At 39.2% G+C, this 15,637-nt stretch overlaps 1 protein-coding gene across 1 annotated transcript in view; it reads right to left on the bottom strand.

Annotated features, from left to right (window-relative positions):
* The window catches only part of LOC107088562 (neuroendocrine convertase 2-like), a 319,033-nt gene that overhangs the window by 283,341 nt on the left and 20,055 nt on the right, over nucleotides 1-15,637 (bottom strand). Inside the window, exon 4 of the mRNA XM_015380822.1 lies at nucleotides 5,521-5,613. Within this exon, the coding sequence (XP_015236308.1) occupies nucleotides 5,521-5,613 (93 nt within the window). The remainder of the gene's footprint in view (nucleotides 1-5,520; nucleotides 5,614-15,637) is intronic.

Genomic DNA, 15,637 nt, shown 5'->3' with positions numbered 1-15,637 from the left:
GATGGATGGATGGATGGATGGATGGATGGATGGATGGATGGATGGATGGATGGATGGATGGATGGATGGATGGATGGATGGATGGATGGATGGATATATGGGTGGATGATGGATGGATGGATGGATGGATGGATGGATGGATATATATACATATGTATGTTTATGTATATTTAGAAGAACTACTAAAAGGAAAATATTCTGTGCATTTAGCACTTAAAAACACATAACACATATACATCACATATAAATCTACATAAGAAATATGTAAGTCAAGTACATTAGCAGTGTAAACATCTTGACTGTAACAGTATAATACCAACTAAACAAAGTAGGGAAGTTTGAAAAAAGCTTTTACTATATATTCTAAAATCTATATACTCTAAAATCTAAGATATCAATAATAATATTAATTCTACTACATACCATTTGAATCAAATTAAGAATGCAAATAATTAAACAAGTTTCAGAGATATTTTTCATTTATGCATCATGTCAGTTGTGTTGCTTTACACTTTTTTTAACCTGTGACAATGAGAGCCAAATGGCTCATTGAATCGTTAAAGTTCCACCACCAGATACATTTTAGTGAAACTCACAGCTAAGTTAAGGTTTTAGAAACAGGTCAGCAACTGTATGTGCTTCTGGTTTGACAAAACAGATAACCTATCAATAAAGTATTTAATAAAATTACAAAAACGAATAGCTTCAAAGATTAAAGCTACTTGGCCTGAGCAAGAGTTAAATTCATATTAGAAAACAGTTTAACGGCAGCAGGCAGAAGAAGCCTAATGCATTTATATCCACAACCTTCTTTGCGCAATCTGTTAATTTACAACAACTCATTAGAAAATGTGGAGCATTTTCATTTTAACCTAAGTTATGAAAGTAGAAAAGTAATTAAAGTAACAGTTTAATGAAATCATGAACCATACCCAGAGTCACTGGAGATTGTGCATAAATTACTTCAATTAATCACATGCACCCTGATTCAGATGATAACTCTAAATCGAAGTTAGGAATATTCCTCTCTTTGGTTCCTGTTCTTCCCCATGCTTCTATTTGCATGCCTCTGTGTGTGTGTCTCTATGTGTGTGTGTGTGGGTGCACTAATTTTTGCTTTGTGTGTGTTGTGAGCTGAAGGGGATGCATTGGGGAAGGTCCAAAGGTCTGGTGCCCCCTGGAGAATGTGCATGGCCAAAGCCATACCTCAGACCCTTCCTCTCATCCCGCCTCCTTCACCCTGCACTGTCACGGGATATCTCAGAGGGTGACGGTTTCCCTGGCAACTAAAGCCCGGTCAGGAGGCTGCATTGTGTGCTCAGCCGGTGATGCAGAACGGTTTTGCTGCAGGTGGGAAACACTAAGTGATTGGGTGATGCAAAATGGACGAGAGTCAGAAATCAGAAATAACGTACATGGTTTTATCTTTTATTTACTCGCCACATCATATGTTTAATTTTCTCCTTGCTAATCAACACTAGACCCTGATTGAAACATGGAAATTAAGTTTAATTTGCATACACATGCTGAGTAACATCAGAGCTGATGGCGGTGTGTGATTCCCTTTGACATGGCCATGTTATCTACTTGTTGTCTGCTTGCAGCAGCTTTTAATACGGGTGATATGGCTCACCACCCAGGGCGCCATCACATCGGTGAGCAGCAGGAGCACTCAGTGGAGAGAGGGAAAAGAAAAGCTGTTTTATTACATGTTACTTATTGGTGATTAGATTTTTTTAGTCAACAGAGAACAAAATATAACACAATATAGACTACTATTTGGCAAAAAGAATGTAATTATACCGTTTTGTAACATATTTTTTAATTATAATTTGTCAGTTTTAATTGAATTAACTGTTAGGTGGAATGATTTTGCCAAAAATGTTTTTTTGTTTTGTTTTTTTTAACAAAGTTGCAATTCAATTTGGATTTTCTTTTGCAGCAACCACAAGCATGTAGATGTTTGTGGTTGAAAGCTTGAAGGCTACTTGTCCACAGCTAATTGTTGCAGTACTTTGCTTGTTTCCTCCATAAATAATTATCTCACAATGTTAAACAATCCTTTAAAATATGGATTATGATTTAGATCATCAACAAAATTTTATGGATTGTTCCTTGGCATAAGGTGGAGCTCTGGTAAGAAATTTCATTAAAATCCATTCATAACTTTTCATGTTATCCAGCTCAAAGACAGACATACTGTAAATATACACTATACACAAACTCTCCTTAAAATATAACTGTCTTGGCAGAGGTAATTACTTCAGCCTGCTGGGAGCAGGATTGTGCAAAACTTTGTTCCCCTGTGAAGATCTATTCCCCCTGAGTTGCAAACGTAGGGTGACCAGATGTCCTACTTTACATTCCTAAAAAAATGTCCAGGGGGACTCAAACTGAGCCGTCAGCTCCGGGGCCAGTCCCCCGGCGGACGGGGTGACCGAGTTCACTCCGCATCAATTCCAACATACTGAACGTGAAATTTGAAAGGTGTTATTATTATGAAAGATGAGCTTTTCTGTTTTATTCTTCCTTTCACATGTTATAGCACAATATTGCCAGTGATAAAAAAAAGAAAACACAAGCGTTTGCATCCAAACAGGTCGCTGAAAGCAGTTTCTACTCCTTTCTCTGAAAACTAGCAGCTACTTGTTCGTTTCAACACGTTCCTTAAAAAATCTCTTGTCTTTTCATGCTGTCTAAATGTTCTCATCCCATTGAAAACTGATGTCAACCATATACTTGTAATAAAAGTTAAATAGAAAATGGAGCGTACGTGTAATCATTAAAGACTATATCCAATAGGAACATTACTTTTTCCTATGTGAAATTTATTACTTAAATCTATATTTATGTTTTATATTAACTTACAATTTCTCTATGTTGCACTATCCTTAATAAACAGTCTCTGTTCTAACATCAGGCATTTTATTTCATCCCATATTGCCAGAATTGGTATCCCCATCAACTCTACACATCCAGCATAGGAATATACACATTCTTAAGATTATGATTAGACACTAGGCTTGAAGTTCATCAACCATAGTGTTTAGATTTATACGGGTAGATTTAATTGGAACAACACCTCCAGTCAGCGGCCCCAGAAACCCAAATCCGGTCACCCTATGCAAACGTGCGCTGCAGCCAGAGAGGCAGTTTGGTGAAATATTTGGTTTCCCCCAATTATTCTACTTGTGGATGGATGCTTGTTGTTTACACAAAGTTAAAAGTTGTGTAGATTAATTTGGGCAACTGACCAACCTAAAAGAGGCTAACCTGTTAAGGGTGGTTTATACTCAGAAACCAGTTTGTTCACGTGTGTGTCGCAGTGAACGTAAATGTGCACCTTCCGCAGACACTCTGGTGCTCCTCTCCATAATTGTAGGGGACCACAGACAGTGCTGACTCGTGAAGTGGGACCAGCTAGAAGAACGCTGGGACCCTTTTTCCACCTGGATCCCCGCTCTTTTTCACCGTCATGTCCCTTCGTTGTCACACAAACTTGCCCCCACTTCCTCACCGCCTCGGCCATATCTAGACCCACAGCTAGTTTCTGATTGTCTCTCTTGCGTTGTGGCGTGGAATAACAAAGCGCAGACCACGCTTCAATATTGGGCGTAAATCAAAAAAATCTGCGACAGGCTCACTGCGACACACTGCTGCGGGAGGATAACCAGCCCTTTAGCCACTGAGGAAAGAGCTACCCAGGTCTACTTAGTTCACCAAAAAAATTATCTTTTCAGTTTTGTTATCCATTAGCTAAATATGTTTTCGATCATTAACACACTAACACTACAGATTCTCCCATCTAAGCATACAGACGTTACCTTATGTTATTATAGTTGTCCAACAACAATGTTCAAGGTTATTTTGGCAACATTCAGCCAATCATATAGTATTTTGTCTCTGGCATGTGCGAGGTCCAAGCAGATCTGTTACCTACACTGGACAGACTAATTTACACCGTGTGTATTGGAAAATAGAAAGAAGCAGGTAGAACCCGAATTTAAAGGCGGGACTAACAGAGTCAAGGGAAACAGTTTAGAACCAATCAAATAACTACTGATGTGACACAAAAACCTCTATTTAAAAAAAGAAAAAACAGAGCAGCCAGTTGGTGAAATTTTTATATAATCAGCTCTTTTCGGACATAATAAAGAGTAAAAATAAAACATCTGTTTTATTTCTAGCTCCGTTTCAGCTGCAACTATAGCATTATGGGACCTGCCTTCCTAATTATGCCTGGTCTGGTCTGTTTTATACCGGAAAGCCTTGGCAGCACTTTTTGAGGCGTACTGTGTATGTCTTTGTATACTGTCTACATGTGAAAGGTATTATAAGAAAAGCAGTATGTAGATAAGTAAAGTGGAGTAGGACGATGGATTAAGGATCCTGTTTGGGATCCTGTGATGGACTATATGACAGTGTTTCCATTTTTTGCATTATGTTACCCAATGTTCTCATGCATGTAAAGATTAGCTGACTGGATGGAAGAACCATTGGAGTTTTAGCCATTTTATAAATCTTTGACAATCCTACGGCTTTTTCTTAGTTTGTCTTTCTGTTTATTCAGTGTTTATATGAACTGAATTTGTGTCCTGCATTAAAGTCACAACAGTGATATAGACTGGAGTGAATTATTTTCTTGGTTACAAATAAACTTAACTTGGTTCCAAAGCCATTTACACTATATTTGTGAACCTCATACTATATTGTAGATTGTGAACAAGAGGACACACCAATCCAGGGTGGCAAGAACAAGAACTGCTTTCATTTATAAGTGTATATTTTTTATTCTATAACACTGGACAATCTGACCATAACTTCTATCACGATATATTTCTATTTTAGACTAGATAAACTTTTAACATATATATAAACTAATTCAAAACCTCAGAAAGACTCCTAAATGTGCCCCGAGGGGAATCCTGTACAAACTTAAGACAGTTTTATTGCTATGTTTAAGAAATCTCAATCAATGTGACATTTTACAAATATTTGATTTGAAGAATCGAACACATAAAACTGCATTAAAAACCCGGAACCAGTCGGCCTCAGCAGATGGCCGCTCACACTGAGCCTGGTTCTGCTGGAGGTTTCTTCCTGTTAAAAGGGGGTCTTTCCTCTCCACTGTCGCTACAAGCATGCTTAGTGTGAGGGATTGCCTTCAAGTAAATGAGTCAATGCAATCACCTGGTTTTCCTTGGATAGAAAACTTTGAATCAATCTGACTGGATGATCTGGATGAACTGTAAAGTGCCTTGAGATGACGTGTTGTGAATTGGCAATAAATAAATAAACTGAATGGAGTAAATTTAATTGAATTGAACATAAAATACTGAAATTATAGACTACATTTATTTTTTATATATATATCGGAAATGTGTTCAAAACTCCTATCACTGTTATTTAATAATTTAAAGCCCTAATTTCACTTAAATTAGACCAGAGTCTGCATCAGTGCTATTTTCATGATGGAGGGATTATTGTATCAAACATTAGAATCCACACTGGGTCACTTACCCCTGCTGCAGTCCCAAGTCTCCCCTCAAAGGTGTCTCTATCAGGGCGCCCCCTGCTGTCTCTCAGTGTGTACAGGCCCTCCAGGCTGCCGACCTGCCAGTGAGAAAATATTATATTTTGTCAAGTTGTGCCAAACTCTCAGGAGATAAATGATTGCATGAGATATCGCTTGGAGCAACATTTGCTTTGTTCAATACGAGTTCGTTGAAATGATCTCGAGAGACCAGTTTGTTGAGGGAATGTAAATGGGGGTTTTTTCATGGGAGGGGGGATAACGTTTATGTTCATCAATACTGAGACACAACGAGGGTCAAAACATTCAGACCTAATCACCCGCATGACCCTTCTGATAACACCGTATCCCCTTCAGCCATCTGTCTTGTGTGGGTTTTTCTAAAAGTGGTGGGCCGAAATCAAACAGCGCAGAGTTTATCTAACCTTATCCCAGGCTTTTCATTTCCCAGCCTTATAAACTCAATCGTATTGACCGCCTGGGAGAGTTAGAACTAACTAAGTGAAATCTACTCGGCAGCAATTGTGTGCCAGGCGCATGTTGTGTGCCTCCGTGCGTGTGTGTGTGTACATGCGTGCGTCTTGCTGATTCTATCTTCCTTCACTTTCATTCTCTCTATTCTCTGTCCCCGAGGTGCATCAGGGCTGAGACTGCAGAGTAAATTGTCCCAAATTGAGTTCCTTCTTGCCGGCAGATACAGGCCACATCCCGACCGTTTAGAACGAGCCAGAGAAAGAAGAGGAAAGAGAGAGAGAAAACAATCACAGCACACATCACTCGCTTGAAAAATTTCTATCTAATTTCTTTCCTTGGCTTTCTTTCTATCCGCCCTCCCTGCATCTCCTTCTTCTCTGCAGTGCTGATTTCCCTGCTGCCTTTCTGTCTTCTTCCAGCACATTATTCTTCTGTCTCTCAGTCTTTATATCACTCCTTCTGTGTCTTCTCTGGTCTTTGTCTGCTGCCACAGATGTACATCCGTCTTTTCTCAGCTCAGCTTGGCTTTTTCTTTCCTTTGATGCTTGGGTCTCCTTACACTATCTTTTTTTTTCTGTCCTTTCTCCTTCAATCCCTGCTACCTTTCTTCTTCTCTCCTACCAACAATAATTCTCTCCTTGCTCGCCGCCTTTTTCTCACCTTGGTTTCAATCCCTTCTTTGCCTTCTCATTCCTCTCTCTATGGATGGCTGTACCCGGTGACATAGTACCCATCAGCACAGACGTCCTGGGTGGAGGAGTCTAGCTCTGACAATAATCACACAGCAAGTTTATAACACTGGCAGCCCAGCTGAGCGGAGCTGAACTGAGCACACACGACTCCCCTGATGCCAGCACACTCCATTTAACTCGGCAGGGGGCTGCAGGCTGGCTGGGGTGGGAATGAAGCATGAGACAGATATGGGGATGTCGGTGTGTGTGTGTTTTTGGTATGTGGGGGGGGAGGGTTGTGCTGGAGCTGTGTCTGAAGACAGATATGGAAAAAGGATCTGGAAGGATGGTTGTAGCTGATATTGAAGCTGCCTGGGATGAAGGATTTTGAAGTTTTAGGTTTAAGACGAAACTATTTTGGAAAGAAGACACTTCCATCCCCACTGCAACACTTTTATGATTCCACTTCTTCATCACAGCAGCTTCTGTTGCTTATTATCAAACTTTGATATTCTGTATTTATTTTATCCTGTATAATGTCTGGTGTTGCACCGATACTTGTATTGGACGGGGCCCCAATCCAGCATTAAAATGGTGGTATCGGTATCAGCGAGTACCAACAAATAGGGCACCGCTACCATTCTGAGACCCAAAAGTTTATTCAATTCTTCTCACCCATTCCAGGAAGGCAATAAAAAGTTCTACTGGATTCACTTTGTATTAGTATTTTCCCTGCTTCACAAAGGTAGGAAGCAGCTTAACAAAGCCATGATGGCTATTATTTTACATCCAAGTAGTATGCAGTTCTTAATATATACACACATACATCAATTTCAGACAGACACTATCGGTATCGACCAATATTGCACAGCCAGGTATCGGGGCCATAAAATGGCATCGGCGCAACACTAATAATGTCGTCATACACCACCGCCGTTCACTTTTCTCTTGTATCATTGAAGTATGACGCTAAATAAAAATATACAATAAAAATCAGACCGTAAAATTGTGAGAAGATCCTTTGTTTCATTAAGACAATTACTTCTATAAGTGATACCGGTTTACACCGGCAAGACTGGCTTATGTTCCACATCCTGGCACCACGTATCAGGAGTGCAACATGCAGGAATGCGTTCCTCACTGAATCACAGACTGGATGTATGGCCATGAGATATTATGCAACCATCAACTTCATGTACAACGTCAGGGATGCTGAGGCACTTGCCTGAACACAGTCTATAAAACAAGGATTTCAGGTGGGTCAATACCTGGATTTCTGTATATATATATAATATTTCTTGTTTGCTGTAACAGTATAAAAAAGAAAGGTAGATGTTACACTGAAGCTGCTCTGTGTTAATGTTAAACTGCGAGAAAAAAAAGAAGTTCTGACAGCTCAAAAAAAGGATCATTTCATTCAGACTGATAATTTCTTGTATTGATATGATGCAACTGTGGTATGAGCATCCAGCTTTATTGTAGCCCAAACATTATTGAATTAAAAAGTGTAACTAACCAGATATAAATCATGTTTTTGCGTTTCATTTTTATCTGCTTCCAAGTCCTCCTCACTCCAGAGGGGAATGCAATTGATAAACAGTATGGTGATTGGGATGCAGTCTGTGTTAAATGTCACTGAAGTGTAACTTGCTCATTTACGGAGTCAGCATTCCATTGCCATGGTATTTTGCATCATGTTTGACTTTTCATTGAGACTTTTTTTCTTCTTTTATTTCTGTAAGATGAGTTTTTGTTCCTTTCAGGAAAAATATGGCGCTCTCTCTTCTGCGCTCATGATTGTGATTGGTCTGCTACCTTTATAATTGCGCATTCACAATTTCATGATCAGTTCAAGCTGGATTGAGTTGATAACGAGCTTCGTGGTACAGCTGATCCTGATTGCCACTGCTGTGGATGTGTTAAACTGGACAGGCTGAAAGTAATGCTACTACAGTAGGTTGGGCTCGCCTCATGCTACGGCCCTCCAGAGTGGAAGTCATTTTTCTAGTTTGTCTTTGTGTGTTCATAAGGCACAAACAGGCCTCTATATGTATCAGAACCAGCCTGTAACTATCTTTAATGTGTTATCACCAATCACTTTACTAAACCTGACAATGATGTCTGCTTTTTAAAGTAAATGTCATATGTTTAACAAGATTCAAGCGTTCTTTACTTCTGACATGGCCATCTCAAAAATCCAGGTTTCATGCAATAAGTTTCTTTTCAGCCGTCTAGATGTTTTGTTCCCACAGGGATGGAATGACAAGCATGGATATATTTCCAGAACAGAAAAAAAAAACATCAAAGCTGTTTCACTGTGACCTATAAGGTCAACACAATATCTAATATTTTCCTTATGTCACTGAAAAGTGTGTTGAAATGTTAATCCTTTAATACTGGAAAAATCAGCAAGTGGCCTAAATTGAGGAGGAAGCTTTCAGAAAATGTCATAATAAAAAAATATTAAACTTAAACCATCCAAAAAAGAAACACACACACACTCACATACATTATATATACATTTCTCCCACAGCAAAACAATATGAGGCCAATCAGGAGACCATTGGTGTGGTTCTCCCTTTACTAATGAAGGCACTTTGAAAAGGTAATCTAATTCACCGGCTGCAATTAAGGCTGGGAGCGCCTTGTCACTATCAATTATCCACTCCTTCACTCATGTTCTCCTGCGCGGACGTTGAGCTCGCCTGACACACAGTGCTGTTGGACAAATATACCCGATCTGCCAGCCACTAATCACGGGAACACTAAGCGTCAAACATACACAAACACTGCTTTGCACACAAACATGTGTGTTTTAACTACTCTATAATGGACGGTGTAAGCTTGGCATGATCTGGATCTTCGTCTTGGTTGGACTTATAGCAGAGGCAAAAAAAAAAACAAGCCAAGTGCTGAGATTATTACTTCTCTGCTTCAATTAAACACTCGCAATATTATCATCATCACAAGACCAACAAACATGATCAATAAACTCCCCCCTCCCTCAGAAAATACACAGCAACTAAAGTGAGGATAATAAGTATTTGACCATCCTGCTATTTTGCAAGTTCACCCACTTGGAAATCATGGAGGGGGCTGATATTGTCATCGTAGGTGCATGTCCACTGTGAGAGACAATATCTAAAAGAATAAATAAATCCAGAAATCACAATGTATGATATTTTTTAACTATTATAGTGTGATACAGCAGCTGCAAATAAATATTTGGAAACATTTCCTGTAGTTTTTCACCAGGTTTGCACACACTGCAGGAGGGATTTTGGCCCTCTCCTCCACACAGATCTTCACTAGATCAGTCAGGTTTCTGGGCTGTCGCTGAGAAACACAGAGTTTGAGCTCCTTCCAAAGATTCTCTGTTGGGTTTAGGTCTACAGACTGACTAGGCCACAACCGGAACCTTGATTTGCTTCTTCCAGAGCCACTCCTTGGTTATGCTGGCTGTGTGCTTTGGGTCATTGTCATGGTGGAAGACTCAGCCTCCAACAATGTTCAATACTCTAGCTGAGGGAATGAAGGTTGTTCCCCAAAATCGCACAATACATGGCCCCGGTCTTCCTCTCCTTAATACAGTGCCGTTGCCCTGTCCCATGTGCAGAAAAACACCCCAAAGAATGATGCTACCACCCCTATGCTTCACAGTAGGGATGGCGTTCTTGGGATGGTACTCATCGTTCTTCTTCCTCCAAACACGGTTTGTGGAATTATGACCAAAAAGTTCTATTTTGGTGAATCTGACCACATGACTTTTTTTCATGACTCCTGTGGATCATCCGAATGTTCATTGGCTAACCTACAGTAAAAGCCCTTGACATGTGCAGGTTTACACAGGGGGACCTTCGTAAGAAAATACCTTCGTCCCAGCACTTTTTAGGTCATTGAGCATCTCCTGTGTAGTTCTGGGCTGATTTCTCAGCTTTCTTAGGATCATAGAGACCCCACGAGGTGAGATCTCGAACGGAGCCCCCATTTTTTTTTATCAGACATTCCCATTTATGTAATTTGGTATATTTCTTGGCCCTCCATTTACCTAAGAGCTCACATCACAATGACTCTGAAACCATCTCGGGGACCTCCCGGTTGGTGTCTCAAGACCCCAGCTTTGGGAGCCCTTGGTCTAGATCAGAAATCTGGAACTTTTTAATTTTAAAGAGTCATTTTACTCCTTAGTAAAGCTTTATGAAACTAGATGAAACCTGCTGGTGTGGGATGATCGTTGCTTCTGTTTGTTTTTTGGGGGGAAATTAATTTAACATTTCCTTTCAAAAATGCTTAAACCTAGATTTGTAACTGCATTTCTATCTAAAATGTTAGCTGACTCTTTATGGTTTTGGGCAAACTTCATGGTGGAGGGTCCAAAGAGCCACTTTTGGCTCTGAGCAAACGTTTGTGGCATCCATCAAGGACAAAATAAATACACAAATAAAGAAAGGAACTGATGGAGGAAGTGTAGAGGATAACCAAAGATAAACACAGACATCCAGAGGCACTGAGGCAGTGCATAAAAAGCTGCTTGAGAGCCTTTGGAGAAAACGACAGCATGTGTGTCTGCTAACAGCCCCACAGGGGCAGGGGCTCCACAGGCTCAGCTAAAGGAAAGCAGAGAAAGGGGCTGGATGATGGAGGGCTATGCTATGGGGTTAAATGGGGTGAGCCGTTAAGCCTTGTTAGTTACAGTATTGGCAAGGCTATGCAATGAGTTTAACAGTCCATTCTAAAGTGAAAAAGTATGAAGTTAGAGTTTTAAGAATCCTTCAGTGAGCTTTTGAAATGTCAGTAATTTGCTATAGTTTTGGAATGAGCTGCACAAAACACACAGACACACACACACACACATTATATATATATATATAATCTTTAAAAAATTGGCATTTTGATGCTATCGTACATACACATGAGAAAAGTTTTCACACCTACTGAACTTCTTACAATATATCATCAATGAAACACAACTTCAATGTATTTTACCGTAGTTTTATGCAACCCGAAGAACATTAAATATTACATTTTAACATGAAAGGACAGTGAATTATGGTTGTTAAATAAAAAACAGAAAATCTAAAAGGGAGGCATGCATTTGTAATTAGCTCCCTGTAGACAATTCTTTGTCAAATTGGCAGGTTTGCCTCAATTTTAGGCTTTCTGTCACACTAGGCGATGCTGCTTTCCAGCATCCAGTCTTTAGGAAACCTCTTAAACAGTTTTCCTCTGGAATGGACCGACCAGAAAAAAAAAGCTTTGCTGGGAAATTATGTTTTTAAGGTTTTGTCTTTTTACATTTGTGCCATGAAACCTTCTTTAAACGTCATCTCTGATCTGCTGTTTACCTTGGAATTTATGATTGTGTTTATTCACTAATAATTTCCTTTTGGTTTTTACATGTTTTGACTACTTCCTTGCTGTTTATTGTGCTCTTTAATTTTTGCTTTATGTTGGTTTATGATCCTTTTCTCATGATGTTTTCTCCATTAATTCAGGCATTTGTGTCTAATTTCTTTGTTTTAATTATCCACATTAGCTCTCTTTGTTTGACATTTTGTCTAGATTTCCTTGAGCTTCATTCATGTTTTATAGTCTTTCACCCCTCAGCCATAACCTCCATATAATTTACTCACTTGTCCTTTTCTGGGCTCTCTCACTTCCTCACAGGACAGGGGATTGTTGGATGTCATTTACAGGATCTGGACTTGATTAACACCACGCAAAGCTAGAAAAGGACCAGGTTTACTGCTACAGATTCCACCTACCAAAGCAATGCACTCTTTTTTTCCAGCTTCACCAGTAAAATGATTCAGGAACATTGCATCAATAAACATAGACTCAGAAACAGTTTCTTTCTGAGGGCTGGGGAGGGAATCTTCACCCGAAAAAATCAGCCACCCGTTTCATTAACATTTCAGCACATGTAAACCCTTATGCATAGATGTTCTGATTTTATCGTTTTAATGTCTCCTTTAAATATGTTTGTGTATTTTATGTTTGTGTATCTCATGCATTTTGGCCGGTATCTCAAAGCAAAAATCATTATGGTGGCATAATGACAGTACAGACTCTTAATTATTTAACCCCATAGCCTGTATCTGTTCTTTTCTTCCGACCTAAGTTCCTAGTTCTCATACCTCGTTGCTGGGTTTCTACTTTGTTGGCATGTATGTCCAGATCACCTCAGGTCTGCTGTAAGTTTTTCCCATTTGGATTTTGTCTTATCTGCATTTGAGTTGTCCCTAAAACACGTTACATAAATCCATCTGCTTTATGCACCTGCTTTAGCCATGGAGAGATATTGGAGGCCGGTGTAATTTGGCAAAGGTGAGCAGGGAGTAAATACCATTGAGGACACCGAGGTTAGTTCCTCTGCATTCATTTATTTTTTAAATTGTGATACATAAATGAGGGCTGCAACTAATGATTATTTTGTAAATCGATGAATCTGTCATTAATGTTTTTGATTAACCATCGGATAGCCACAAGTTACTTAAAGAAGATTTTTCAAAAAGTTAAACCAGGTGAAACTAAAACTTTTCCACTTGAATAAAACCTTTTGACAAATAAAAACCTTTTTTAACCTTCATACTCTTTTTTTAATTTTGATATAATTACTGCTCTAAATGCGTCGCTTTGTCAGCTAAAGGCATATTTTTCAGTCTCTATATACTGGTTAATGATTGATCGATTACTAAATAGTTGACGATTATTAAATTAATCAATTAAACACAATTAATCAGATTAATTGTTTCACCCCTAAAATAAACTAAACATAAATTACACTAAATCTGCCTGTAGGACGATGATCTTGGTGAATTTTAAGAACCAAAAGTAGAGTGACTTTTTAATAAAACAGTAGCTTGTGTGTTTGTGCATACCTGCTGCAGGTTATCATCAACACACATCGTTGCTATGGTAACCACAACACACAAGCTACCCCAGATACTGCATGACAGTAACTGGAAAAGGAGCGCATCTAGCTACAAATGTAGGTGAAGAGCAGTTTAAGTTGTGAATGACTGTGAGTTTAAAAAATGTATTTTAAGTAATATTTTTATTTCAACCCTGTGAGCAACTCAGAGAGCAAGGGAACATCAGACCAAGGTTTAATAAACTCCTTCAGTAGCAGTCCATAGTCAGTTTCCACTAGCTGAATCAACATTCATTATGTGATTGATATGTTAACGACATCTTCGACTAAAAGGGAAACCTTTATTAAGTGTTGGTTTCTCTGTTGTGGATGTTGAACCTGTTTTATATTTTTGCCGGATGCCAGAGCAAAATGCAGCGAGACGCACATAGTAGATCAAGCAAGTCAGGAGGTCGTGTCAACAGGAGCAGTGAAGAGAGAGAGAGAGATAGAGGGAGAGCACTTCTTATAAATGGAAGATGCTGTGCCAGAACTGTATATGTTTTTAAAGTCAGATGTTCCATATATGATAACTGAAGTATTGTGTAAGATTATGATAGAAATTCTGGTGCCTATTTTAAATACAGAAGTAAAAATGAAGCAACTCGTTTCAATTATATTGGAATGTATGTTGAGAAATATTTCTAACCGCTTAAAGATAGAAGCTTCAAAAGAAAGAGGACATACAAATAAAGTTTATAATGGCAGGGCTGATAGAAGAAGAGATACAGAGAAATGACTTAGACTTAAGGGCTGGTTATCCTCCCGCAGCAGTGTGTCGCAGTGAGCAGGTTGCAGATATTTTTGATGTATGCTCAATATTAAAGCGTGGTCTGCGCTATGTTATTCCGCCAAACAACGCAAGAGGGACTTTGACGAACTGGCTTTTGGTCTAGATACGGCTGAGGCGGTGAGGAAGTGGTCAACAGAGGGACATGAGGGCGGGGATCCGGTTGAGAAAAAGGTCCCAGCGCTCTCCCGCACTTCGCTCTTCTAGCTGGTCCATCTTCACGAGTCGTTTTCCACAATGGCGGTCATACAAACAAAACCAGCCGGTAAGGTACCAAACAGGAAATATGCATAGGGTAGAGCAGGAGGGTGACCTGGTCACCTACAATTTTGGAGAGGTGCACAAAAGTGTCTGCAGAAGGGGCAATGGCACATTTGTATTCACTGCCACACACATGCAGACAACCCGGTTTCTAAGTATAAATCAGCCTTTAGACATGCTTTGTGCAATTGTAAAGAGCTGTAGCGAGCCGCTGCCTGTAGGCGACGCCATTTTGTTTTCAAATGCAGAGCCTAGCCTCTTCAAAAGTCATAACGATGTTTTTGCTTCTTAAGACTTTGAAAATGGTCAGTTTTAAATAATTGAATTAAAAACACTTCCGGGGGGAATTGACTCTTGACCTCTACGTACGTCCCTGAAGGTGAAGGTACAGAACAGGCGGACAGTCATCTCAGGAGTCATTGCATTTAGAGATTTCACACTACAGGTGGGATGAATACTAGAGATACACCGATCTACTTTTTTTTCTTATCCAATCAGATACGATACCTGGGCGGAGCGTATCGGCCAATATCCGATATGATCCAATTTAACTGTTGAATGAATGAACTATATATCTCACCATGTGAGTGAAGGCTTTGTCTTTGGGAGAGACATTGTTAAAAAAAAAAAAAGGTATAAATATAAATGTAGTTTATATCATTTGTCAACAAATAAGCAGCAAAAAGAAAAAAATAACAGTTCCATGTAAAGTGCAATGGGTTGGATATACAACATCTAATCAAACTAATTAGTCAATATCTGACCAGAAATCCGATCCAGTTATCGGATTAGTGCATCTCTAATGAATACACTTTTCATTTTTTTTAGCAAATATTTTATGCACTTTCTGTGACTGCTCTTTAGTCTATTGATTAAAATTCAAATAAAATGTGCAGCTGTATGATTCAACATTAAAATATATCTGAAAATAATATCTTTTTATTTCAAAATCTGTACAGCACCTATGAAGCAACAAAGGGGATTTTAAGTCATTT

The sequence above is a fragment of the Cyprinodon variegatus genome, unplaced genomic scaffold (genome assembly GCF_000732505.1).
Source record: "Cyprinodon variegatus isolate N-32 unplaced genomic scaffold, C_variegatus-1.0 Scaffold222, whole genome shotgun sequence".
NCBI classification, from domain to species: domain Eukaryota; kingdom Metazoa; phylum Chordata; class Actinopteri; order Cyprinodontiformes; family Cyprinodontidae; genus Cyprinodon; species Cyprinodon variegatus.
This window is presented reverse-complemented; position numbering and strand designations above follow the sequence as displayed.